Source organism: Pezoporus occidentalis, unplaced genomic scaffold, assembly GCF_034315485.1.
Source record: "Pezoporus occidentalis ecotype Australia unplaced genomic scaffold, CSIRO_AGI_Poc_V1 ctg1, whole genome shotgun sequence".
In the NCBI taxonomy this organism is placed as follows: domain Eukaryota; kingdom Metazoa; phylum Chordata; class Aves; order Psittaciformes; family Psittacidae; genus Pezoporus; species Pezoporus occidentalis.
In genome coordinates, this window is record NW_026912778.1 from 4915921 (window position 1) to 4941183 (window position 25263).

General features: G+C 36.7%; 2 protein-coding genes across 3 annotated transcripts in view; both read right to left on the minus strand.

Moving 5' to 3' along the window:
* The window catches only part of NEK1 (NIMA related kinase 1), a 181081-nt gene that overhangs the window by 56347 nt on the left and 99471 nt on the right, over positions 1–25263 (minus strand). The gene's annotated exons all lie outside the window — the stretch shown is intronic.
* SH3RF1 (SH3 domain containing ring finger 1) overlaps positions 1–25263 on the minus strand; it is an 81507-nt gene that overhangs the window by 11976 nt on the left and 44268 nt on the right. For both annotated transcript variants that reach the window (XM_062621646.1, XM_062621721.1), the window contains exons 3-9: positions 21570–21845; positions 20097–20192; positions 13991–14290; positions 12984–13094; positions 4849–5003; positions 2274–2444; positions 1852–2111 (exon numbers count right to left, since the gene is read on the minus strand). In XM_062621646.1, coding sequence (XP_062477630.1) covers positions 1852–2111; positions 2274–2444; positions 4849–5003; positions 12984–13094; positions 13991–14290; positions 20097–20192; positions 21570–21845 — 1369 coding nt within the window. The remainder of the gene's footprint in view (positions 1–1851; positions 2112–2273; positions 2445–4848; positions 5004–12983; positions 13095–13990; positions 14291–20096; positions 20193–21569; positions 21846–25263) is intronic.

Genomic DNA, 25263 nt, shown 5'->3' on the forward strand with positions numbered 1-25263 from the left:
AAGGGTGATGTGAAGCCATGTCTCACTAAGATCAGTTGAAGAAGGGTCCTCGAAGTCCTGAGCTAAACTGAAACTGAAGAACAGCCCTGCAAAAATGCAGCCTTGATCTATGATGCTTCATCAAGAGAGTAACACTCAGCGAAGGTACAGAAAGCTCAAGATGATCACGTTTCAGATGCTGATGACAAAGTTCTCTAACATTTGAACATAAAGCAGCCGTTATTGCTTCAATTCTCAGGCCCTTATAAGGGACAGATCTGTATTTGTAACTGATTAGTACACCCTCAGATCAAAATCCTATGTTAAGTTCTCTGTGAAGAGAGTGCAGCCCCTCTGCATTTTCCATTTGGACCTGAAAAGCTGCGAAGCATGTTGTCATGTTTTCCAGCTGAATGGAACTGTAAGTTGTTATTTGTCTTGACAGCAGTACAGAGATGGGGGTTCAAGAAAGACTTCTGGAGCCTACAGGAGCTTTCTCCTTTGTGCTGTCACTTTGCAAACTTCAAGGCAGCTCAAAAGAAGAATTTAGATTAGAAACCACCTATGCCTGACAGGCAGGAAAGTGCAGATGCTTTGCTTAGTGTCTCTTACCAGCTGCCAATAGCACCTGGTTATTGTTTTTTAAAGGTAAAGAATAGAGTTTTTACAGAGGACTATCACATCTGTTCCAGCCTAAGATCAGACTGGAGGAAGATGGCACTAAGGAAATAAAGTATCTACGTACATATCCTACCTCCTCCAAAAGGAAACCTGGTACTGACATCTGAACATGAACAGTGTTTTAGGAGATGCATGACTCTGAAGATGGTGGGTTAATTCATGGATCTCGAGACCGCAAGAAATAAATCACCCTTAAGGGGCTAACAATACCATTTGCAACTGCAGCTTTGTCTTCTGCTCTGCCAGTAAGAGCCTTGTGGTGAAAAAAACCCTTTGTCTCAACATGAGATCTTAGGCCCTAAATTCAAGGCTGAAAGAGGGAACACAGGGATAGCTTGAAATAGAGGTTTGGGTTGTTTTTTTTCTCTTTTCTTTTGAGGCCCTAGGAGTAACTGGAACAGATCAGGCTCCAGTTGTGTGGTATTTTCCTAGCCTGGCAAATCCACAGAGGAGTGCATGGATTTGGTAAACAAAAACTCTTGAAAACAATCTTTTTGGATCTGGGCTTAAACAACAAGAAGGCATGTTTCACTGTGATGTGGCCTGCTCCAGACAGTAAAGGCAGAGTTATACCTGTGAGACATACAGAATTTTATGACATAAATCATATAGATCTTGAAGCCAGTATAGCCTTAGTGTTTCAGAGTCAAAGCTGAAAGAGGCTGCAGTCAAGGTTAGAGAACAAACTGGAATACCTAAGGACTAACCCTAAACCAGAGACCTGAAAAAGGAGGAATGAATGCTAAAGGCCTTCAAAGATGCTAGGAGATAATTTAAAAGTGAATGCTAAATTAGAGCAATCTGTAGCTGTTATGCAGTTAACACACACACACACAAAAAGATATGACTCAGGTGTTCTTATCACTTTATTACTATCTGAATTGTGTGTGACTGGAGAAGATCCAAGAACATCCTCATCCCAGATACTGATGAAATAACAAATTCCACCTAAAATGCAGATAAATTCGCAACAGTAGGAGTACACACAGTTGCTTAGAGGAGAATAATTAAAGATTCAACAATTCAGAGACATATTGTCATTTCAGAAAGCACTCAACTCTAAAAATAACATAAAAGATACTTTTAGAAAGCCCAGCAGATATTTATGCATATCCTGACTTGCCCAGACAGACCCCACAGTTTGCCTACCAAACATAAAAAGCTTTATTTTATTTATCAATTGATTTTTACCTGTTCTAACTGCATTGCGAGCCTGGTTGACAGTCATTTGTCCCGTCACGTGCATAAGGACCTTGGCTTGCGGACTAGTTTGGATATGCGCTGCAGAAACCACAGCTGTGGGTACTGTGCTGGAGTTCACTGCCACACCATTCGCCTGGAGCTTCTGTGATGTTCCACCAGCAGTGGAAGGGCTGACCATAGTGACCACTCGTCCCGTCTGGCCAGCAGTAGACATGGGAACTTTTGTTTGTGATGTACTTGTCACTGTCCTGCCAAAATTAAAAGCAAAATGCTAAAAGACAACTAAAAAATGAGCTGGCTAATAAAACCTGCAGCTCTTCTATTACTCAATTTTAGCATTATGTACAATAACAAAATCATTTTGGACCCTAAAATAGATAAACTATTTAGATACTTGTATAAAAATATACCTTGTAACTGGAGCCACATAATTCCCAGGAAAAACACCAATCTTGCTTGTATGCATGGAAGTTCCCTTGAACCAGCCATCTTGACAGCGTTCAAACACTAAGAACATTTCTCCCTTCCGCAGTTCCAGTTCATCATCTTTTCGAGGAGTGTAAGGGTATATAGCAATATACCTAAAAGACAGGAAAGTAGATGCACTTGATAAACCTAAAACAATTGAAAACATCACTTTCTGGCAGAGAGAGCTCAGAGATGAGAAGGCACGGCAGAAAGGGTTATGTGTTAGTAGATCCGTCACACTGTTACAATATTAAAACAGAAGTTATGGCAATATTAAGGGAAACAATGACCATTAAGAATATCCTCCTAACTGCACTTCAGTGCAATGAACAGTAAGTCTATTCATTTTCTTAATTAACTTAGTGAACTTAATTAAATAGGTGTTTATCAACTACAGATCCCAGCATATCCCACTTCTCTCCCCCTCCACCTGCTTCTAGTATCTCTTACACTTTGTGACATGCCAGTATCTTTTTTGTGAAGGGGTGGGGAGAATGGAGAAGTTCTGTTAGTTGGGAGTAAAAAATCAGTATCAGAACTACTTTTCAGATTGCAAAACTGGAATGTCCCTGTGCAACTGCATGCCCAAAAGAAAGACGTCACTAGAACTTGAAGGGTATGGGTAAGGTAGCTAGCAGTTACACACTTGTAAAGTTCATTTCTCTTGTTTCCTTCTAAGTAACATTAACACATAATACAGTGCATCTGAAACCATAGTGAGAGTTCAGAAACATTTTGCATTTTTACTTCTAAAAGGACATTCTTAGGGGACAAAAAATCAACAGTAAAAATAAAACTGAAGGTCCTACTGTTGCTGCTGGAATATTCCTAAGGAAGTCTTCAAATAAGATTGCACATTTTCCTATTGTCACATTAAGGAGTGTTACTGTCTTAACCACCCCAGTGTTCTATTTTCTGCCACCATTTGAACGTAAGAAAACTTTTTAAACCATTTACATGAAAATGTTTATATAATTATGGACCTATGGGAAACAGCATTCTAATAAATCACATTTTCTCAAAAATAATATACTTTTCTCGGGAGGCAGCCAATTAGGGTAAAGGGATTCAATATCCCCTTTTCTGAAAAAAGATCCACAATTACTTTCAGTGCTAATCTTTTCCACTCCCGTTGTAACCCCAAGGGTAAAAAAGCAGCTTTACAAAACATTCTTTTATCAAAATTGGTCCTTGTGCATTGTAATGGCAGCATTTTTTGCATTACAGTTTTGTTCCTTGTTGTCCACCCAGAAAACTGTGCCTTTAAAACATCTTTGCAGATAATGTAGTGTAGATACTTGGTAAAGCAAGTCCAAAATAGGCTTTAAAGACAACATATGACACACTAGCAACAAAAGGTTTCACTGGTACACGATTTAGGGAGGATCCACAAAGTCACATAGTGAAGCTCTATGGGAAAGGAACTGAGGTGCTTTAACTGGTGTTCATTAACTTCCTTGTTGGTTACATCATTTCAAATTTCATTAGTATCTTGATTAAGAGCAACCCTTTGAAGATGGAGGAGGGGAACAAATGAGATGGGTACTTGATTAAATACAACTAAGCACAATAATCCATAAGAAGCAGTGTTAGAATGCTTAACACCAAAAAACCAGCCCAAATCCAGACGCACCTGCTATACAAGACATATGTTACATATGCTATACAAGACAAGGTGCTATACAAGATGCACCTGCTCTTTAGGAGTGGGAGGAAACCTGGTGGGAATATAAAGAAAGACATAGAACAAAAACAGTCCTTGTATTATTCAAACGTGTCCTATTTAGATGGTTCAGCCACTCCTGAATTTTATTTTCTTTTATGGTTCTTATTCTCCAAGCTGCGCACAAAGAAGTTTCCAAGACAAAAGATGTTGTCAGCAGCACATGTTAATATACAAAATATTTTCACCCAGAAGATGACACACGCTTACTTGTATTACAACTGTGAAGACATAATGCTCACTAGCAGCTTTTTACCTTCATTCCCAACTGCAACTCACTAATTAAGTGAACTGCAAAATCATAAGTCAAACTTCAATTGCAACTTACACAACCATTCTGATAATGACATGCTAATACAGCAGTCTAAATGAAATACAGCACTTGGTGTTTTGGCCAAGTTATGCCAAATGAGAATAGTTTGTTCATACCATACATAACAGAAAACTTTGAGTAAATTCACTCCAATATTTGCCACTTGCGAGTTACAGAGTCTTCATTGCTAACTCAAGGATCCATTCATCTTCTGCATGATAAACACTTTATATTTTTGAAGTGAGTCCTTTTTATACACAGCAACAGCTGATTATATTAATTTAAGACATAAAAAACTCTCAGTATGAAGGCAGTTTCAGGGTATCACCTATATGTATGTTTTGTTGCTCTTGTTCTGAATGTATGTTTGGATTTCTGGGCATTCTAGCAGAACACAGCCAGCTGGCACGATATGAGTATGTTCAAAGTTACTGATCTTGTTCCATTTTTCTGACTGGCAAAATGTTTCAATTTTACTTACACACTTGGACGAGTTTGTGGTCGTAAATGTGCCATTTGGTCAGTTGATGCTGATGTAGGCCTTTGTATTACACCTGCAGACTGAGGTCCAGAAGAAGCCGATGCAATGATTGCAGCAGACAAGAGAGGTGGTGGCGGAAGTGGGGGATTCATACTCTGATTTTATGAGAACAAAAAAATAGACACAGATGATCAATATTGTTTGATGAGTTGAATCAGCTGGAAAAAATAAAAACAAGGCACATGATATTCTAAAGAAATGGGGTAAAACAGCCAAGTTCAGTATTCTTTTACCTACTGGTATGATACAACTGGAGAGTTAGGTTTGTCTGTATTTCTCCTTTCCCAGTTTAAAAATCTTGAAAACCTGGCAGCTAATTAAGCAAATTGCAAGCAATTTCTCAGCACAGGAAAAATGGAAAACACTGTTTCTAGTTATAACATCTATAGGAAACGACTCAACAAAAATTCAGAAGCCTTCCAGGAGGTAGATTTTGCCTCTTACTGCTGCCTGTACTTCAAAACATGATTGTTTTTGTAACGTGAAGCTGAAACATAATATACAATTCAGCAGCAGTGCACCCAAAACCACCCTTCTGGGGGAAATTTTCTTTTGATGTATGGGTTAAAAAAGCCAGCACAATAGGAGACCACAGTCACTGAGCTATTGTTACCACTTTCTCCTATTCTTCCAGTTTAAAGAGTTAGCTTTTGAAATTCAGTATTATCAAGATTGGTAATCTTTAACAAACACCCCAGTAAAAAGGTGCAGTTCTTCTACAGGCAGATCGTAATGGGGGTCCTGCCTACAGGCTTCTATGCCTTTTGAGAATCAATGGAGCAATTGTTACCTTCTGCTCTGTAAAGCCTCAGACAATTCTTTAGGACCTTGTGTTCTGACACTCCTGGGAAAAGTCTCTCACAAAAGGAGAACTTTTCCTTTCCCCCTTCCAAAAATAATTATTTGTTACAACACGCAAAAAGAGAGTAATAAAAGACCTCCAACATTTGAAAAATTAAAACTGAATTTGTTTCAAACATAACCTTCAACTGAACACAATCTTTAATACTGAAACAAAACACCTGACAATAATATAAATTAACAAAATGTCCTGAACTACTGCCTGGCTCGTCCAGTACATCAGCATATAAAAGCACAGCGTTACATTATCAGTTTGGAAATTACATAATGGAAAGTAATTTTAATTCCCCTCAAACACCCTATTTCTAAAGGGTTTTTTTGTTGTTTTTCTGTGCAAAAACCTTGAGGGAAAATAAGTTTCAGGTGTTCACTGTGCTATTATTACCTCTCTACATTTGGTGAAACTGTTAGCAGCTCTCTGAACTAGTCTTACTCTATCAAGACACAGTAAAGAGCTGCATGATTTAAAGCTTTCAAATCTAGAGAAAAACTGACTAACTCTTCCAGTTTTTCAGTCAAAATTCTTACTCTTATGTGTGCATGGTATATCATGAAATATTTCTATTTTTATTTAAAGCTTTTTTCTGATTGTACATTAACAATTTCTTAAGACCAAATAAGACCTCCTGTATCCAACACAAAGCAGGCATGATCTGCTGGAGAGCTTTGGTACACACAGTTCAGTTATTCACAGGAACAGCAATTGCATTTCCTTCACATTCTAGATCCCCATCCATACAACAATCTTTCTAAAATATCTTGATACTTCATACTGCAACACCATCTTTTCTCCTTCATTTGTTTTACAGCAGAAGTTACTTCCTCCCTCCCAGTCAGCTTCAACAAATGTCTTCCTTGAACCCAATCTGAACATGAGCATCTAACTTCTATGCAACCCGTCTACAGAATATAAAGTCTTTTTTTTAGTCATTTAGACTCCTTTATACATGGTAGAAGCTGTAAACCCACATTAGGAGATGATTAGCTGGAAATCGGTAAAATTAAACCTATTTTTGCACAATATCAAGGTTGTCACGATTCTGCACTTCCTGCATCTCTAAAGATATAAATGCTGGGTGCTGGATTTTATGCATTTGAACATACAACACAAACTGAATTTTTAGCTGCAGCAAAGGCACCTTCCCAGCTCTAGATCATTCTGCTTTATTCAGTTTCTGCTCCCCTCTCCGTGCCTATTACTATGGTAATGAAACCTGCAGTGAGCCACAGCCCAATTAAACTCCTAACGACTTGGCAAGTATTTAGAAATCTAAATAAACTACCCTATAGACTTCAGAGGACTAAAGCTCTTCAGCTTGCATTGCTACAATAGGTCCAAACGCTCTAGCCAAGTTTTCAAGATTTTTTTCTTACATGTAAACATTTTTCTAGCTATTGAGAAACATACCTACCTCCAGAGCACAAGCTAGTTTTGATGGTTTCTTAGTCAATATTCTGTGACAGAATATATGCAAACTGCACATGATTCAATAAGATATGCTTATCAAAATAATTCAGAGCATTTTATTTTAGGTAGTTAAGGCAGGAAATCAGAAGTTTCTGCAATACTTTTCAGACAGGTGTATTTTCAAGCGTATAAAAAAGCAAGGAAGTGGTAATATTTTTTTTAATTGGATGATGAAAAGTAAATTCGATACTTTATTTATGTAAAACTTCAAACAGTATCCAGACTCACGTTCTAGAAACACACACATATTACTAAGTTTAATTTTAATTAGGTTGTGTTCCCACTGATGATCAACAATCAGTGCATCCAAAACATAACAAAAGGCACAGCAGTGGAAAAAAAAAACATTCAGTAGCTGTCTTCACTCCTACAAGGTCTAGGAAAAAATGTACAACTTGAAAAATCCCTTGAGGGCTAACAAATTAAGGCTCATGTTTAACAAAATTCCTAAACTATAAATATATGTTATCAAGAACAGGGCTCTCTTATAAAACCCCATCATTTCTTTCAGCTGCTTCCTCTTCCCAACAAAAGTTGATCTGAATTTTTGTTGGTTACAACTCAGACAGTTCTTATATAAACGTCCTCCTGACTGCTTTACAACATTGAATCATCTGGAACTACATAAGAGAGCACTAAATGTCATCAGTATACCATAACCCTCAGCTTGTACCTCATTAATAAGAATTCAGACTACCTTATATGCTTTACCATAGAGGGCCAATTTTTCTGTGTGTGGGCAAGAGAACACGACCAGAAAAGCCTTCAGCACGGAAGTACGTGTAAACCATCCAAATACAGACCACCTATTTCTGCTAGTTAACTGCACGTACCAAGACACCCTTTCAAAGTCAACATATTCAACCTGCAGAAGTAGCAATATGGATATCATATCATATATGCAGGTCGACTGAAGTCCAAAATACTTTTATGTTCTCAAGAGACTGTAAAAGCAGAATGAAAGGAAGGTAAGTTATCTGTTGTTGCTACATTCTGTTTTAATTCTGCTGCTTTTGAATGTAACTAACTCTGCTGTGGTATATTTTGTCTCAGTTTTCCCATATCATGGTTCAAATCATATACTTGCTGTAAGAGTTTTTTCAACTAGATCTCCTCCATTATGTATATAACTTATAAATCACATCCAAGAATTTCCTCCCAAATAAATGAACTTTACCTAATTATACATGCATATTTTCACCCAACAACTACTGAACTTGACATCTGCTATTTATATTTTATAAAGAACTCCAAATAGACTAAGTATCTACAAGGTTCAAAAATGCTAGCAGCCAAGAAGAGCAGACCAATTAATACCCCTTTAAAGGGCAAAGTTGTGGTTTGAAGTCTCAGAGAGAAGTGTAACTGATAATATCACAGTCAAAAGCCTCAGCTGTGAGAAGTTTGTCTCAGTTCATAGCTTCTTTAATTTCAAAGGATCAAACCTCAAAACACAAACCAAGAATTAATGCTGCTGGCGAAAGAACTGCTGCTGTAAAAGAAAACTTTATCACAGGTTTTCTGAATGCAAATTTGTTTAAATGATACATGAAGCAGACGGCGTAGAAGGTAACTTGACAAAAACAGTCTTATTCCTAAGTCTTATTTGTGTAGATTTTGGCTGCAAATCTGTAAATTACTTCATAAAACTTTCGATACCAAATAGCATCTACAAAACATTATTATGGACAAAATAAAATTGGCATTTATTGAACCACCATAGTATTTCCCAAAATAACAATGTAAAACTAAAATGTGATCCTAAACATGTACACAGATGAATCACAGGCTCCTCTAGGAATTCATCTCAACTGTCTTAGAGAAACTTGCTACCCAACAAGACAGCTCAAAATATTTCCTCTTAACAATAAAAAAAGCAGTCTTTCTTACAGAAGATAAGAGAAGAAACTAACTCTCCTTTCCTTCTAGATTCAGGACATATAAATGTAGCAAAGCTGCATAAATTCAGGACTACCACAAAGGAACATATCCTTCTCTTCTTCACTGATGAGGAATCATGCTCATCCTCTCTGTTTTCCTCATTCTCCCTTAATCATAGTTTGGCAAAGAAGTAAAAGAACTTGTGTAAATGGCTTGCTCTCAAAGAATAATCAATTATTACTTTAAATAGTGTTATAAGTACCAAAATGATTGCCAGGAAGAAGATCCAATTAAATCATCTTCATGCTAAAGAGAAACCCTCCCTGTGCCAATCCAACTTCCTTGTCATTTACTTAGTATTCAGAAATGAAGTAAAAGCCAAAATTGAAAAGCTTAGAGAAATGCAGGAATTTACACTTATAAAAGCAAAAACTATAAAAGCAAACAGTCTGAAGCCAACCACTTCTGATGTATTAAATCATACAACCACAACTGCTCCATGGCTTAAAATTAATGCTCAGAATGTCAGGGAGGGTATTTCCAGAAGCTGAACATCTAGAAATAAGAACATGACTTCTTCTCTTGACCTGTCAGAACCATTTTGCACGTTTCTAAAATTAAAACAAGAGTTCATGAAGCAAGAGGAAAAGTGGACTTAAAAGACACACTTCACAGCTTGTGACTATAAACTGCATCATTTAATACCATCTACAGTAAAAGTACACAAGAACGACCTGACTCTAGCCTGAGCTGCCAGCTTGTATTTTAGTCATGTTGAAAACAAGTCAAGAAGAAACAGAACATTATGTACGGAAGGTTACTGGCTTTTAAAGAGGGTGGCAGAGAATAATTCAGATTCTCAATGGGAATTATATGCCTAATTGGAAACATAACCAGGAACATGGTTATCACAAAAGGAAAGCAGCACTCCAGGATACAGAACGATCATGTGGCAGGAGTTTCACTCCATGGTGCATTTAGTGCTGTAATTTAATTCCTGTGGGGACCAATGGTGAGAGCGCTTTTGAACAAGCTTATGCAATTAAAACACCCGAGATGGTTTAATGACTTTGCACCAGCACCAAAATAAAGCGTGTTTCCACGTTGGCATCAAAGGAACTATTGATTCTTGATACCAAAAGTGTTTGTTACTGAGAAAAAAAAAGGCAACTTCTGTCAGAACTTCTGAAATGATGCTTTGAATCCTGCCCACCCCATCATCTCCAAAATGTCTCTCAGCCACAAATCAAATCAATTGCTCAATGCTCGCAGCATATACGTTAGCTAGACTTTTATTCTGCCTAAGAGCACAAAATATGCCAAGACTGATTTTGTTTGGTCAGTTCTCACAGGTACCTTCTGAAGGACTGGATAAAAGAAGTATAAAAGATTACATGGATTAGCATATAACCAGCTCATTGTTTCTAGCAGTAGATGTGCACCTCATATCCCAGTAAAAAATACTTGAAGGTCCTTCCTGGTAGGCAGCAAGTTGAGCATGAGCCGGTAATGTGCTCTTATGGCAAAAAGGGGTAATGGTATCCTGGGCTTCATTAGGAGGAGTCTTGCCAGGAGGTCAAAGGAGATCAAACCTTCTCCTTTCCTCAGCACTGATGAGGCCAAACCTGGAGTACTGTGTCCAGTTCTGGGCTCCCCAGTACAAGAGACACAGACATAAAGGAGAGTCCAGTGAAGAGCCACTATCAAAGGACTAGAGCATCTCTCTTATGAGAAAAGGCTGAGAGAGCTAGGACTGTTCAGCCTAGAAAAGGCTCAGGGGAATCTCATCAGTGTAGTACCTAAGGGAAGAGACAAAGATGACGGAGCTATGGTCTTTTCAGGGGTACTCAGTGAAACACAAACTGAAACACAGGAGATTCAGTCTGAAAATCAGTAAACTGTGAAGGTGAGTGAGCACTGGCACAGGTTGTCCAGAGAGGTTGTGCAGTTTCCATCCCTGGAGATACTCAAAAGCTGTCTGTATACCATCCAGGGCAACTGGTTCTAGGTGTCCGTGCTTGAGCAGACTAGATGACCACCAGTGGTCCCTTCCTGCTCTGGGTCATTAAAATATGCATCTAAATATAAGGAGATTATTAATTGGTTCCATTAATTGGTTCCATAGCATTCAGTTTGCACAGATGATCCACATACTGAAGGAGTTGTTAACAATAAAAGGCCACTGAATTGCTACAGCACAACCCGTGTTACTCAGTAAGGGAGGGCAAAAGCATACTGTCTGTATAACTGTCAATAATAAGGTCATCTGTCTGAAGAACAAGGATTGTGAAATAACATTTACTTGGATGGGAGCAATTAGTACATCACTAATGACAATGAAAATTTGTGGGATCATAATGGATATTTGGCTGAACGTAAACTTTTGCTACACTCAGGCCAAATGAATGGATGCAAATTCTCAAGATCTAAACATCAGAATAACAGGATAAAAGTAAAAGGGTCATACTATCAACACTTCATCACTGAAAAAGACCATGCAGCACTGCACCCAGTTCTGGAATGCACTTACCATGCCAGAAGGAAGAACTAGAGATAATTCAGAGAATAACAGCATCATAATTTTAAGGACTGAGAAAACATAACTTACGAGTCCCAAAGAAAGCTGTCAGAATGTAACCTCTCAGCTGCAACCAAGCCACAACTAAGGATTTACTTAAACAACAAAAAGTTGATAGTAGAACACAGACAATTCTGCCCTTGATTTTGCAGACAAATGTATACAATGATCCAAGCGACAAAAGTTGAAAACAAAACCAACCACATTTAGAAGCGAAACTATTCATTATTTTTTACTTGCTTTAAAGACTGCAAGGATAATTAGACACCTAAACAAGCTCAAGTCTTGGAGGTTTTTGTTTGGGTTGTGTACTTTTGGGGGGGGGGGGGGGGGGGGGCTGAGTTTTTTTTAAGTTTTTTTTGTTGTCGTGTTTGGTTGGTTTGTTTAAGTAGAGATTTATTATTCAACTGCGTGTCCCCTCCTTCCCCCACCCCCAGTGTTAGAGGCACATTTTTTGGACTCAAAACAAGAACTGGATATCAAGAATTCCTATGATCAAAATAAAGGCTCATAAAGTTCCCTTGAAAATCTCTGAAAACTGGTATCCACAATCTTTACCTGCAGTTAAGCTGATGCTCTCATAAGTGCCATATGATTTAGGGCATTCCAGAGCTCCCCTACCACAAACAAAGCTTTAAGAAAAAGAATTTTCAGTTGTTTTTAAAATGAAATCCTGCACTTTTTTGAAGATGTTATTTTCTTTGTCCAAAGGGAAGAGCACTGCAATGTATTCCTTCCTTTAAAAGTTCCTTCCTTTAAAAGATGGCCATTTGCAACAGTTTTTCATATTGATCTCCAAGAACCTAAGATGAGTTCTTCATCTGCCACAGGCATACACACAACTAAAGTCATCCTAATGAGGAGAAAGCAGAGTTTTGAAACTTATTTAGGAGAATATTGGTAATATTAAGTAAGACAAATATCTGGCAACTGTAGTCTCCAGTTGATGTATTTTTATAAGATCTTGCTTGTTTCTCCTAATCTTCCCCCCAGCATAACTTCTTTCCTACTCCTGTTGAAAAGAAACACTTTTCTGGAAGAAAGTGTGCTTCCTGTGTTTACTACAGGAAAATGACAGAGGAAAACTGGAGAAATGGATATGCATGACAGGATGCAAACATTATTGTATCAATAATGCTTTTGCTGCAGTTCAATATATACCATTGTCTGTCACATAAACCATCATTGTACAATTATTTTAAATCAATGGATCGGAACTCAAGACAAAAAAAAAGACTGTACAGACCAAAAATCAATGGGAAGGCTGTTTTCTTGAGTAGTACTTACACCAAGAGCAGCTTGGTAGGTAACTTCTGAAGGGAAGGTAAATGAAGGCCCTGTTGTGACTGGGCTGCTAGGAGGAGGAGTCACAATTAGCCCCGTAGTACCAATATGAACCTGTCAAAGAAAAAAACACCCAGCAGGGTCAGTTCTGAGTAGTTTCATAAAAGCCGGTTTTGGCACAGCTGTATGCTTCATGGTCAGAAACACCAGTACTGATCTGTAACTTTAGAACCAATGTTTTGTTATTGATACGAACAGTACTAGATCACACTGCTCGCCTTCCCCTCCCCACCCCCATGTTTCAGAAACTTTGGAAATACATTGAACTAGCCATGGAAAACACACTTTTATCAACGTTGGTTTTCATTTTTTTCCATAAAAGGCTGTCAGATCCCAAAGACATGAAAATAAAATATATTACCAGCTCATATAAAATGACACCAACACTTCAAAGTCTGCATTACTACCTCTTCTCCTGAAATGTAATCTCTCTGTGAAACAGACAATTGCTCATGAACCATTGTAGCTTGTAACTAAAAGCTTTGAGGAGATTAACAATAAATAGTCAGATAAATGTTTCTATCTATCACAATCAGATTAATATGGTACATTCCTAGAAGTCATGTAATTTTCAAGTTGAACTTAGCTTTTACTTGCATTTATTTATTAATACCTAGTATTATATTAAGTCTAGAAAAAAAAACTAAGCACTTAAATCACTCCAGTTTCTAGTTTCCACAGCTTTATAAAAACCTTTGTGGCACTTATGAAATTAACAACTGTGAAAAAAATTAGCTTACAAGACCAAAAATACTTGCTATTATTGTATAAGAAGCGTTATAAAACACTTGCCTTCAATGCTTTCATGCTGGAAGATAAACTTGTTGAAAACGTACATTAATGTCAATTACATACAAGTAATAATTTGAGTAGCTGGACAAGATCAGAAGCCTTCACAGTTATTAAAAGAACATGCACACATGATTTATGTTTGATTTCATGTAAATTACCTGAGAAGGGGCACTACAGGAAAGTCCTGTCAGCTCACTTATGCGGGCTGCAGCAGTTGGGTTGCTGGAGCTGATGAGGACAGGAGGACTAATTTCCATTGAGTGGCGATTCTGAGAAGACTGTGAAGACTTGTTGGACATAGTGAGGGAGGTAAAAGAGTGACGTTTTTTGGTGTTTTTCTTGGTATCAGTGTGCTTTTGGGTTGAATTGTGGGCTGCCCCAGAGGTACCTTCCCCAAAGTCAACAGCAGAACCTGAGGGCTTATCCAATTCTATGAGCTGTTTGGCTGCTGTGTTAAACTACAAAAGAAAGCCACACATTAGTATTTTTTTTTATTTATAAAAAACACCTGAGTATAACAGAAATATCTATTTCTTTTTATTCATAACAAAATTTAAACCATGCAACTTAAAACTGTGACATACTGCCCTACTCTACAAATCGGTCATTACTAAATTACATTTTTCACAAACCCTTTATTTCCACAAAATATTTTTTATATTTTTGACCTACTGGAAGTAATAATGTCAGAACTCTCATTTATTCATGAGCTGAAGTAGCATCAGCACCAGTTTGCTGAACAAGTTAACTAATATTAATATGTACCACTAAATATGAATACGGTTACTTGGATAAGTGTAGCCAATTATGAACAAGCGAAAAATCTTCTGTGAAGAACATCAAGATGAAAGAATGAAATTAGTTACCATGGAAGTACTACTTCTATTCTTCACTGTATTATTTCTTGTATTTATTTTATCCCTTTTCACACAAGTATTAAAATATCTACGTTTATGAAGAGTTTTAAAGTAGCATTTTACCCCGTCATAACTTTACTAGACAAATAAGATATCATTAATCATGATATCATCGACACTGATTTAAATGCAGCTCCCACAAATGAGAACAGCTTATACCCTGAACTCTTCCTTTTATATTTGAGGACAAGTAGCTATATATGAAGTGGTACAAAAGAATAAGGAATGTATTTATTCATATTTTTTTAATATAGAAAAGGTTTCCAAAGGCATTTGAAAGATGAGACCCAGAAGGAAATTCCATGCATATTCAGAAGAAACAAAGTTCAAAGCTGAAACTACCAGAACAATGAAGCGCTGACGTAAAAACCTACTAGGATGTAAGAGAGGAAAACTGTGAAATGCTTGAAGAATCAGAACTACTCAGAATATACTGCAGTGGAAGAATGGCATAATGTGGGATTTGGAAAAGGGTACGAAGATGAGAACCTAGGGTTTTTTCCTAAATGTTCCTATTTTGGTCCTTTAGAAGGCAGATGAAGAGAACAGGAAGGGCAGAAGACAGTGTCACAGTAGGAAACATGAAATAAAATAAAAGAAAAAGGTAGACACTAGATTTTCCTTCCTGCTAATACTGTACATGGATCATACAGACAAAATGATTTTTTACTACTTGTGTACTACAGAAGACATAACCATACAGCTTTCTCCAATTAACCTGTAAGCTCATTGCTGAGGTAATTACTTTTTATTCATTAAATTTTAAATGTAGAGCAAACATACCTTTAACAGACCAGTGAAAACAATGTAATTTTATCACAGATCACTGACAGGAGTCCGGAGAAGTATATTGAAACAAGTAGAAAATAGGACCAAAAAAAGCTTTCTCTGCTACCCAATCTGTTAGGGTCCTATCTCTCATCATGGAAGAAAGCACACACTTTTCAAAGAATAATCACTTTATGCATGTTGTACATTTTATTTTTTGCACCTCAAATCAAAATTCTTCCTGTCCTTCCTGAGAATCCGTGTCTTCCATTATATCTTCTTCAGTGGCTGCAACCACTTCTATGCATATCTAACCTACCCTTTTATTTTCCAAAGAGCCTGTTCACAAATTGCACACAGACCAGAGAAAGAAAAGCAGTACTCATTCCTAAAACAAGAATACCTGATCGAAAAAGTTAACGGATCAAAAAAGATAACAGGAATAAAAAACAAAACCAAAAGCCACTCTGCTAAAAGCACCCCAAGGTACCTGCTACACCTAATTACGTTTGTTTATCTCCTGAAGCTGTTAATGCCTGCAGAATCTGAGTATTCTATAGAGTGAGCAACCTGTTAGAGAAAAGTTAAGGCTTGCCCATGGGATTGTTTTGTCTGATATAATTATAAGCAATGTACTGAGCTTTTTTATGAAGAGAAGCAAGCACAGGGCAGCAGCATGAAACTAAACATGGAACTGAACTGATAACTGGCCTTCTAGAAGTAACCTGAAGCCAGCAACAGTTGCAGAATATTCTGCAAGGTGCAGTTTACTTCTTCCTTGAGAAAAGAGGAACTTGCATGCGTTCTCCAATGAAATGGCTAGCAACCATTCAAAATCACCATGGGGATGCATCCCACTCATGCTATGACGTGTTTCAAGACAGCATTCCTTTCTGCAGACATCCTGTGTCTGCTCCCACATTTTCTATGTCAGTTGTTTTCCTGCACAGATGTATTTGATCAGAAACTTCTTTAACTTTTATAATCACATTTATCTTTTTTCATTCAACAAAATTTTTGCTGTAACAGGTAGCCTGAAATCCAATGCCCCTTACCACAAAAACCCAGGAAACACAACTTTCCAAATAGGGCCAAGACCAAGCCGTGTGTCAGTGCTGCGGTAGGAGTTGAGGCTAGCAGATAGGTTTCTGCCTGCTTGCAGCCATCTGGAGAAATTATCAAGTAGACTACCATGCAAGACCTATTTTAAAATCTCTTATGAATTACTGTATTTAGTTTACAAATCAGCTTTTCTTCACTCACATGTAGATAGTTAGAATTCAAATATCATCACTTTCTGAAAAGAAGTGAAAACACCATCTTCTCCCTCAAATGGTCTTTCCATCCATGTTCATCCGAAGTTTTTATTTATGCTATTTTACTACATCACCATAGGTCAAGGAGTTATTTTTTACACATTACCAACACTATTATTAGTCAAAATTCCAATTTCTGGACAACATTTCACTTTCACATATACTTGGAAACAAAGGAGTAAAGTCTGTAAGTGGAACTAAGGCAAATTTTGTCCTTAACTGACAAGTATGTTTTGAAACACTCCTGTCTAGAACAAGAGGAGATTCTAATAAAAAAACTAAACCTGACACACTAAGTACATAAAATCTTATGTTCTCATTGATTAAAATGTCCTCTTAACTAATGGATGGAGTTGTATAAAGTGACAACGAACTTTAAAAAAAAAAATCGAAATATTCACTGTAGTGAATTCCTCCTCCCCTATATTTCTATTAGATTGTTTATAAATAAAGCTAGAGGAGCTGGATTAATACAAGGGTATTTCCCAGTTGTTCATGCCAACTTGGGTAAAAAAAAAAGCTGTCATTATTTTCTACTGACATTTTGATTTAAAGTGATTTCTTTTCCCCGATTTTTCTTTTTCTATTCAGGACATTAATGTTTTTCTAGTTGTTCTGTATGAGTGCTGAATAACTTGTAAAAATTTAAATACTTTTTAGATTTGGAGTGTGTTTACTAAGTGTTAAACCACAGCAAAATTTCAAAGTTTTCCAACAAATGTGTATTATAGCCATAACTGTACTCTACACAGAAAAATAGTAGTATCTCTTTAGTTCTGATTAATCTTTCTTTTTGGAATGGAGATAAACATAAGTTTTATAAACTTCACTATACACTTTCTAGACTCACTGCATTTGATTTCATCCCTGCACAAGAATCTGGTCGACCAGCTTTTAATGCAAGTGTGTTGAAATTCCATCAGTTAAAAGTCTAGTAATTTAGATATGTTAATTAGGTCTTACTCTAGTAAAACTAGAGGGTTTGCTTGGTTTTAGCACTTCTTAGAAAATTGAATTTTTTGCAATGTATGCATTATGTATTTTTCATTTGCAGATAGAAGTAACTATTTCACAGTGCTATGTGTCTACGGATAAAGATGGAATGTTTTGTGAGTCAGTTAAATTACACTTTCAACAGAATCACTATTAAAAATTCTCTAAGAATGTTTTTGGTCTTAGCTTTTATTATTGCTACAAATTTATTAAGAAAGTAATGTAAAAGAATAGAGCAGACTAGGGAACACTGAATCATAAAATGTTCCTCCAGGTAAAAAGTTGTCCTCAACTATACTCAGACAGATTCAGTGTTTTTCATGGTCTTCAACATATCTCAGATTTTATCAATAAATGCAGCTAGTAATTCACATTAAAAAAAACAAAACCAAAACCAATAAAAAACAAAAGATGTGGACTAACAAGGCAGTGTCAAAAAATAGGTTATGATTACAACTAAATACAGCAAAATACAACTAAAAATGCCAGATTAAAAATACTCAAAAATATTTATTGCTTCTCATCTTCAGTGTCTTTAATAATAACATAGCCAAGAATGGTTTGATATACTTGGTTGTATCAGCTGTCTGTATATTTTCCAGAACAACAGTTATATAATCTCAGAAAACAGGTTTTTCAAAATTCAAATTTGAGAGTTTTCAGTTTTCTGCATATCTCACTGCTCTTCACCACAGCATGTGTTTCAGTTTAGTATATACTGAAGAAAAACCCACCTACCTGATCTGTAGTATCTCTTTGGGTATTATCTATCATTCTAGATTTCCCATATCATTTTAGTGGGGATTTGCGTGTGTGTACACAAGTCCTCACTCTAAAAGGGTTAACTGAAAATACATTTTCATAGTTGATGGAATTTGAAAACATTAACAGTGGAATGTATTTTGTGACTACTACTTTTACATATTTTTTTTTTCAAGAGTATATCTCTATCTTGCAAACTTTTGTAGAGATGGAAAAGGAGCTGTGAGTTAGTTAGCCAAAGTGGCAGCCCTAGGAAAGGGCTTTTTCTAATTTGGCTAAGTTAAGTGATACAGTTTTAAAAAGCTTTACTGGCTGAAGGGGCAGGTAATTGCAAGGAGCTAGGAGTGAATAGCCAGGGGAAAGAACTTTGTAAATTGGCTTTTAAAAGCTTCTTAAACTGAAGCCGGAACTGCACTAAGGAGGTTGAAACCCTTTTGGTTTTGCTGTTTTGTTTTTTTTTTCCAATCATTTAACGTTTCCTATCCCCAGATGTACAGGTCCTTACACCAACCTATAAGAATGCATATACATACTTTCCCTTTTAAGAAGAATAAATTCTATGTTGGTTGAACAGAGTCATTTTTTAAATGGTTCCCATCTCATTCAGAAATCCAACTCAAAAACCTCACTTTATTCTTAGTATGGTTACACATTTCTTCTGTGACCTGAGGTACATATTTCCCATCCCACAGGTTATAGAAAAATACTTTTTTCTTTCAGCATTCTGCCTCACTCATTTAAATAAAATCTTGTCAGTGCAAGAAGTGCATCTTACCCAGTATCCATAGCACATACTTGGTAAGGTACCTATCAGAAAAAGATAAATACTATTCCAAACTTCTGTATCTTTCCATAATGTAAATTTTAATAATCATTGCTGCAGCTGTAAACAGAGTTCTTAATGACCTATGTCTTCCTACATAGAAAATACAGCTTTCAACTCTAAACCTTAAACGGCTAGGGAAACTTTCTCAGCTGCTACTTCTGTAAATTTGTCATATCATATATGAGAAACGCAGGAAGATACAGAATGTTTAAAATAAGGGTCTGTTGGATGTGGAAATCAATGCTTTTCCTGCTTACTAACAGCCTGTTCTTTGACTTCCTAGCTGTGCTAATTTGGTTTTGAGAGGCAGGTATTAGGGACAGTGCAAAGCCTACTATTTTATTTCTCTGACTGGCTGATTGCTTTCATTTTGTGTTTAAGTGTGGTTTGTGATTGACTGCACGACTCCACTATTAACAAGAAAACACAGTGACTGCCTCCAAATACTCTCATTCCAATTCCATTCAATGAAAACAGGTATCAAACAGCTAAGTAAAAATCACTTGTTCAACTGCTGAGGTCATTAACTTTCCCAAACTAAGCACACAGACCTTAAATTATTTTAGGTCTGGTATTTATATCTCAGGTTATTTTACAACCATCAGGAGTACCGATTATTTTTATTTTTAGAAAATAAAATACACACTGGGCACAACCTTACCAAGTACTCAACTTCACTCACCTCAACATATGAAATTGGAAATATTCCTATCTTGTCAGCCAGCATTCCTTCTGCCCAGTTTTCATCCACACGGCGAATTACAGTCAGAACATCATCCTGTGTGAACATGCAGTGATTATGTCTCCCAGATCTAATTACGCTTCTAATTTCATTTCCCTCCATAACGCACGAGCAATCAGAGAAGGCAGTGCAAGGACAAGAACACAGAGAAGGCACTCTGTAACAGGAACACTTTTGGGGTTGAAGTCAGTTCCAGCCGTTCTTTTCCCTATTTTGTCAGAGTTCAGCTAACTGTCCACAGCTCATCTCAGCCATCTGACTTCATGCTTAGTGCCAGACTTCCTGCTATGTTCAGTCCATGGTATTCATCAGCCCTCTTTTAAGTCCTTGGCATTAATCAACAGAACCACAATCTTTTTCCTTATCAACTGACTCATTACCTAAACTTCCCTAGACAATTGCCTTTCTACTTAAGTACTTAAGAACACTGGTAAATGATACAATTTCTTTCACAATTACATGGAGCATTTGGACTAGATATGGTTTTGAGAACATTACATAAAGACAGGATTTATGTACACATTAAACGTTGCTCTTGCTTATACTGGAGATACATAATTGCTTCATATGCAAGTTAAAATATTTGGAAACATATGCTTACTCAAGCAGCACTGGGGATTTAAAACAAACAAAAACAAACCCAAAAACCAAACTAACAGTAACCAAGTTTGCCAACAAGTTAATCAAAATATGCAAGCTAATGCCAATCATCCCCAACAGTATTGATGTTTTGTGCTGTGATAACCATTGCCTGTCCAAATGTTAATATCGCTTTTAGAATTGTAGCCGTCCTTTTCATTTTCAATAGGCATCGACTGGTAGAGAAGCAATTAGTTTGCATTTGTTCTTGTGAGATTCTTGTCCAATTTGATAAACTGGAGAATCAGAAAGTGATTAACAGCTCTACTTCCTATTAAAACTCTGTATCATTACATGCTCTGCATGACAGAAAATTAATTACAATAGAAATAACATTGGAAACATCGTATTTTCCAAACGGCAATTAGTAATATTATAGAATGCCAAAGCTGAGTAGTACTTTTTGTCTAGTATCTAGATGTCACTTACTAAATGCAAAGCTGAAAGTAGTACCAACTTCAATTTAAAATGAGTTTCTTTAGAAGATGGAACACTTTATTCATAACATAGCTTATTTCTCATAAATTAAGAACATTACTACTGCAATTATGAAAACCTGCATTCTCAAAAATAAAACCTGAGATGAATTATATGTAATTTAGGAAGAGAAGCAGGGCAAAACTAATCAACATAAAAGAAATACCTGCAGAATTACCTTTTTGAATATGTGCAGCTCCACTAAAAAACATACAGACAAGACCACAGAACAGTCTTAATTGTTCTTATCCAAGTGTGTGACATTATCGAAAGAAAATAATTTTATTCTGTTTTTACCTTTGCAAATGGTAAACAGTCTTTATCTGCTTCCTTGTCTTTTACTTCGAAGTCATAAAGTGCTTTGCACTGAGGCGGAGGCTGAGGTAAAGGTTTAATAATCTGAACAAAATTGGTAGGAAAAAAGCCATGGATACCATTGACTTCTCCATGATACCAATTTTCATCCACCTGTCGACGCAAAATGATGATGTCTCCTTTACTGAATTTAAGATCTCCAGGTTCTTTTCCCTCGTAGTTATACAATGCTTTGGCACATGGTAACTGAGGTACACCCTGAAAAGAAAAATAAAAATAAAATCACTACAACTAGATGAGTATTACCAAATACAATTTGTATCACATTCTGTGAGAGACTACGAATGAAACCATAAAATTGCAAAGTAAAATTATACACAGTAAAATTATTTTATTGCAATGATTCTACTGATTTTCTCCAATTGTGTAGGAAGAGCTTCAGTTCTATCCAGTCTTAACATGCCCCTAAACTTTATTATTTCCAATAATGCTACAGTGTTGCAAGAGAAGCAGGAATCCATAATACTTTAACCCTTGTGTACTAATTCACTAAGCTTAAGCATTAAAAAAAAACAACACACCAACAAACAAAAATCCAAACTCAAAAGCATCCTGACTCCTTGAGATACCTGTCAGAAAAATGCTGCAAGACAATACAGCACTGGAATAACAAATTTGCTGTAAGACCTTTCAGGCATGTTTTCTGCCTGACTTTCTTAATATTCTCCTCACTTTACCTATTTTGCAAGCACAGAATGCTAAGGATGAGGGCATCAGGGAGGTGTTTTCCAGCTTGAAAAGAAATCTCACTTTATTAAGGGTGAGATATTTCATCCTGGAACAACCCTTTTAATTTAATCATTTATTTAAAAGCACAACTGAAAAGAATTACTGGGGGGGGGGGAGGGAAAGAAGAGGGGGAACTGTTGAAAGTGTGTTTCCTTGTTCCTTGGGTTTTCTTCCCTTGATTCCTCTGCAATATCTGAAAACTACAGGTCATTGGTGCAGCTCTTGAATGCATGTCAGAAGGATTACCACATAATAGTGTGTCATACTTCCTTATATACACTGCACGTATTACTTTTAATTGCTCAGTCTGTACCTCCACATTTTACAAGAGTGAGCCACAAAACTCTATGACTCTAGTAGGGCTACTGCCTTCAAAACTCTTTCCCTCCAACTTTTCATATCTAGAGGGGAGCTCACCTGCTTCATGTTGTAAACAGCAGTAACCTGCATTACTAAGACAGTATTTCCATGGCAAAGACAGCATTTATAGTCAACTAGAGTAGCGTCTTTCACATCTTTACTGCCATCCCCATGGTAGACTCTCAAATCTTCTACCAGCTCAGATTGTAAACTGGAATTGCACTTGCAATATCACACACAATGCCAGGAAATTCTCAGAAGGAATTACCACTTCAAGTTTGTCTCAGTCAGAAGACAGAGTACTTGGTAATTTATTTCACATTTAACAGTTAAAATTTTGTCTTTCAATATAATCCAGTTTGTTTGAATGTCTTTAATTTCTGTGTATGATTTTATAAACAGATTAATAATTTCATGAATAGCTAAATAACATCTTAAAGATTAGCTTATTTAATAATTTTATTTCTATAACAGTCTAAAGAACACAGTATGTATATGCATAGATATAGATGAGTACAGGAAAATCACAGTTCATTCTATTGTATCTGTGATGGTCACTAAAACTGTTATATTAGCACATGTTCACAAAACCTTGTGATCTTCAGGCTGATACAAACAATATTTTTCTTCACACTTCACTGCATCAGTGCAGAAGGTACACCACTAAGCATACTCTGCATAAACCTGGATAGGGAAAAAGACTATAAAACATCAACTAGAGAATTTGTGGGCCCCAACTGATTGAGGGGAAAATTCATGGCCACAACAGAAGAATGAAAAAAATACTGTATGTATTTTTTAGTCCTACATGCTCTTTGAAAAAAATACTGTATGTATTTTTTAGTCCTACATGCTCTTTGCAGAACAGACAGAACAAAGGAGCAGGCAGTATAAATGTAGTAAAGATGAGCACAGAGAGAAATGGAAAGGGATGGTTGGAAGCAAAAAGAAACACATCTCTACACAAGAGAGGGGTGCTGCTCACATTTTCATTTCTGCCCAAACAACAAACTCACAAAAAAAAACCAAACTTACAGACCTTCAGTGATCAGGAGCCAAAGAATTACTTGGCAGAAAAAAGGCCCCAAGCAATTATGGCTACTATAAGACATATGCCTCTCCCTAGCACTGGAGGAAATAGCTGGAGTTCTGGGAATCACCCTTTTGTCCCATGAGAAAGTTTTCTATGTCCCTGTACTGAGGAGTAACTTAAAGATTAGTTGCAAGTATAAAATACAGTTGGAAAAAAATATCTTTTTAAAAAACAAAACAAACCAGGAGTGTCAGCATAGCAGATCATGTCAATGTGGTCAAACTCATCAATTAGTCATTATTTAATTGTTAGACCTTGATACTGCATTGACATGGTTTATCAAAAAGCCTCCTCAAACAACCTTCACTTGAATGTACAAACACCTGTTTATATTTCATAGGAAGTTCCTTTCCAGTATATAGGTTGAGTTTCTGCAAAGCTTGAAAATAAAATAAAAATGAAAAATTAAATCAAACTAAATAAAGATGGTTCCAGTCTGTAATTTCAAACACAACACAAACTTACTTCTCAGACTGCTGGGAATTAAAGGGAAACAGTTAAATGGAAGGAAAGCGAATACCTTTTCCTTCTGTCCCGGGGGAGGATGGAATGAGAAGGAGCAGTGGGATGAGGAGCACCGTCTCAGGGGTTCAGTATCAAGGGCCCTCGAGCACCATCTTCACATTCCTCCTCCGAGCAACCTGGCAGCAGCAGCTCACTGCCGGCGTCTCCCAGGCCGCTGCGGTTAGCATCCCTGGGTGGCTTCAGCCCCCCTTCTGCCCCGCAGGCTGCTCACCAGGAGAGAAGGCCATGAGGATATACTGAGCCGGAGTTTACATTTCACTCTGTGTCTCTCACTTGGCTAAACATGAAAGGAAGGATTTGGAAGAAGAACTATGCAGCCTACCCTTAGGTTTGCAGTTGCCAGTTACCCAGCCAGCTCTTTGAGAAAGCAACCCAAAAAAAAAAAAAAAAAACCCCGAAAACCAGACGAAAAACATTTTAGGAAATTAAAATATAAAACTCAAAGACTCCACACAAACTAGGATTCTTAGAATTATTTCCTCAGTCCTTATGCAAAATCCTTATGCAAAAATATTTGAACTTCTAATTCTACTGCTGATATACAAACTGTTTAAATTAATTTTTAGCTAAGTCATGGATATACATACATTTCACATGCCAGACTGCTTTAAAGAAAATAAGATTAATAATAAATATATGACAACATCAAAACAAATGTCTTAACAAGCACATGAAAAAATGCATATGCATTCATATATGTATAAGCCTCATATACATATGCACTCATATATATATAGATGAGGCTCGGGTCAAATTTCTTCTCCAAACTCAGATATTTTGTCCTAGAAACCTACAGATTTCACTTTCCAATTTTTTCTCTTTGGATTTATACTTAGTCTTCAGTCACCTTGTTTCAAACTTCACTCATTTTTTTTTAATGGACAGTATGCAACTGTACGTATTTTTCAT